This window comes from Pteropus vampyrus, unplaced genomic scaffold, assembly GCF_000151845.1.
Source record: "Pteropus vampyrus isolate Shadow unplaced genomic scaffold, Pvam_2.0 Scaffold48, whole genome shotgun sequence".
NCBI classification, from domain to species: domain Eukaryota; kingdom Metazoa; phylum Chordata; class Mammalia; order Chiroptera; family Pteropodidae; genus Pteropus; species Pteropus vampyrus.
Genome location: NW_011888829.1, coordinates 1,630,219 through 1,631,736, shown reverse-complemented (window position 1 = coordinate 1,631,736; position 1,518 = coordinate 1,630,219). Strand labels below are relative to the sequence as shown.

Genomic DNA, 1,518 nt, shown 5'->3' with positions numbered 1-1,518 from the left:
CTGTTATAAGATATACATATATACCCATGCTTACACAGGCAGACTGGTGTGTAGCTTACCTCTGCCTGTCCCCCTCTGGGGAATATATTTTATTAACTGAATAAATTAAATGGGCGGGCATATCCAATAGAGTAGAGAGGTTTTTCGTTACAGGTTTGTTTCAGATAATTTTCCCCCTGGCTGCCCAATTCCCTCTGTTAGCGATAGCTCTGTTCCGGAAAAAGCTTTACTGTAGCTCGTCATAGTCGTAACTCACCAGGACTAGAAGGGCCACTGTGTTTTACAGAGGAAGACGCTCTTTCAGGCTGGTTTGTGTGAACTCAGACCCAAACCCTCATGATCTCCTATTCGTGCCACTTTGAAACCCACCTGGGGACTGACCAAGCATACTCCTAGCTGTAGCCAAGAAGAGTGGTGAGACTTGCTTTTCTACCTGATGCCTGGGAAATCTACCAGGTAGAGAGACCATGACCTTGAGACTCAAGGGATGGGCCCAAAGTCACCAGGTTCTGATCCCAAATGCAATGCTCTTTCTGTCATCGGTTCTTGGGAACACGAGGGAAAAATAAGACACCGCTTTGTCCTTAAAAAATTAACAGAGTAGGAAGGAGCCCATCGACAAATAAAACAGTGAGATGCAAATCGGCAGAGGAATGGACAAGGCGCTCTGGAAAGCGTGAGGAGGAAAGGGTCCAGGAGCACACCACAGAAGAGGGGACAGGTGACCAGAGGGGGGAAATCGTGTGCAGAGTTGGGGAAACACTGCAAATTTGAGGAACCACAAACAACTTTTTTTTTATAGCAACAGCGTGCGGCTGTAGTTCCCAAACCGGGTGCTGAGGCACCCCAGGGTGCCGCAGTGAATTCACAGGGGCTTCCCGGGGTTCTTTTAAATATTCATGGAGAACACAGCGACATCTGCTGGTCACTGTGAGAACTACTTCCAATTTATGCACATTCTCTTCTCAAAGGTCCCCTACGTTGTTAGAACGTGAATACTTCTCAAGTTGCTTGGACTTAACTGCTTAAAAATGACACTGTTGGGGACCTCTTTTGGCCTGGGGTCGGGGGCGGCTCTGACAGATTACTGAGTCACTAAGGGTGCCGCGATTTGAGAAAGTTTGGGAACCTTGGTGGAAGAAGCGTGAGGCAGGGAGAGAAGCTGCCAAGGCCTGTGGGGCCCGTCGCCGCCGGCCGGGAAGGAAGCTTACGCTTGTCGCTTCAGTGCAGAGCCATCGGAGCTTTATCGGGAGTGCGACAACATAGCTTCAAAGGTAGATTTGGCTTTGCGGGGTGGGGTGGTTAGTTTGGAGGCAAAGAGCCCCATTGGGAGCCTCTGCAGTGGTCCTAGTGACGGAGATGGGGCCGGAAGCCGGCAGCATCAGAACCGGGGCTAGAACACCAGAGGCTCCGTTGATGCTATGGAGCTCCTAGAGCGCGCCCAACACCGGTAAACCCTAGAGGCAGAGATGAACGGGGCGAGGGCCCTGGGTTTACAGCACTCCTAAGCAAGGGGAA

The 1,518-nt window shown here is 50.9% G+C and overlaps 1 protein-coding gene across 1 annotated transcript in view; it reads left to right on the top strand.

Moving 5' to 3' along the window:
• The window catches only part of TBXAS1 (thromboxane A synthase 1), a 143,366-nt gene that overhangs the window by 49,882 nt on the left and 91,966 nt on the right, over positions 1 to 1,518 (top strand). Inside the window, 1 exon segment of the mRNA XM_023530283.1 lies at positions 269 to 302. Coding sequence (XP_023386051.1) covers positions 269 to 302 — 34 coding nt within the window.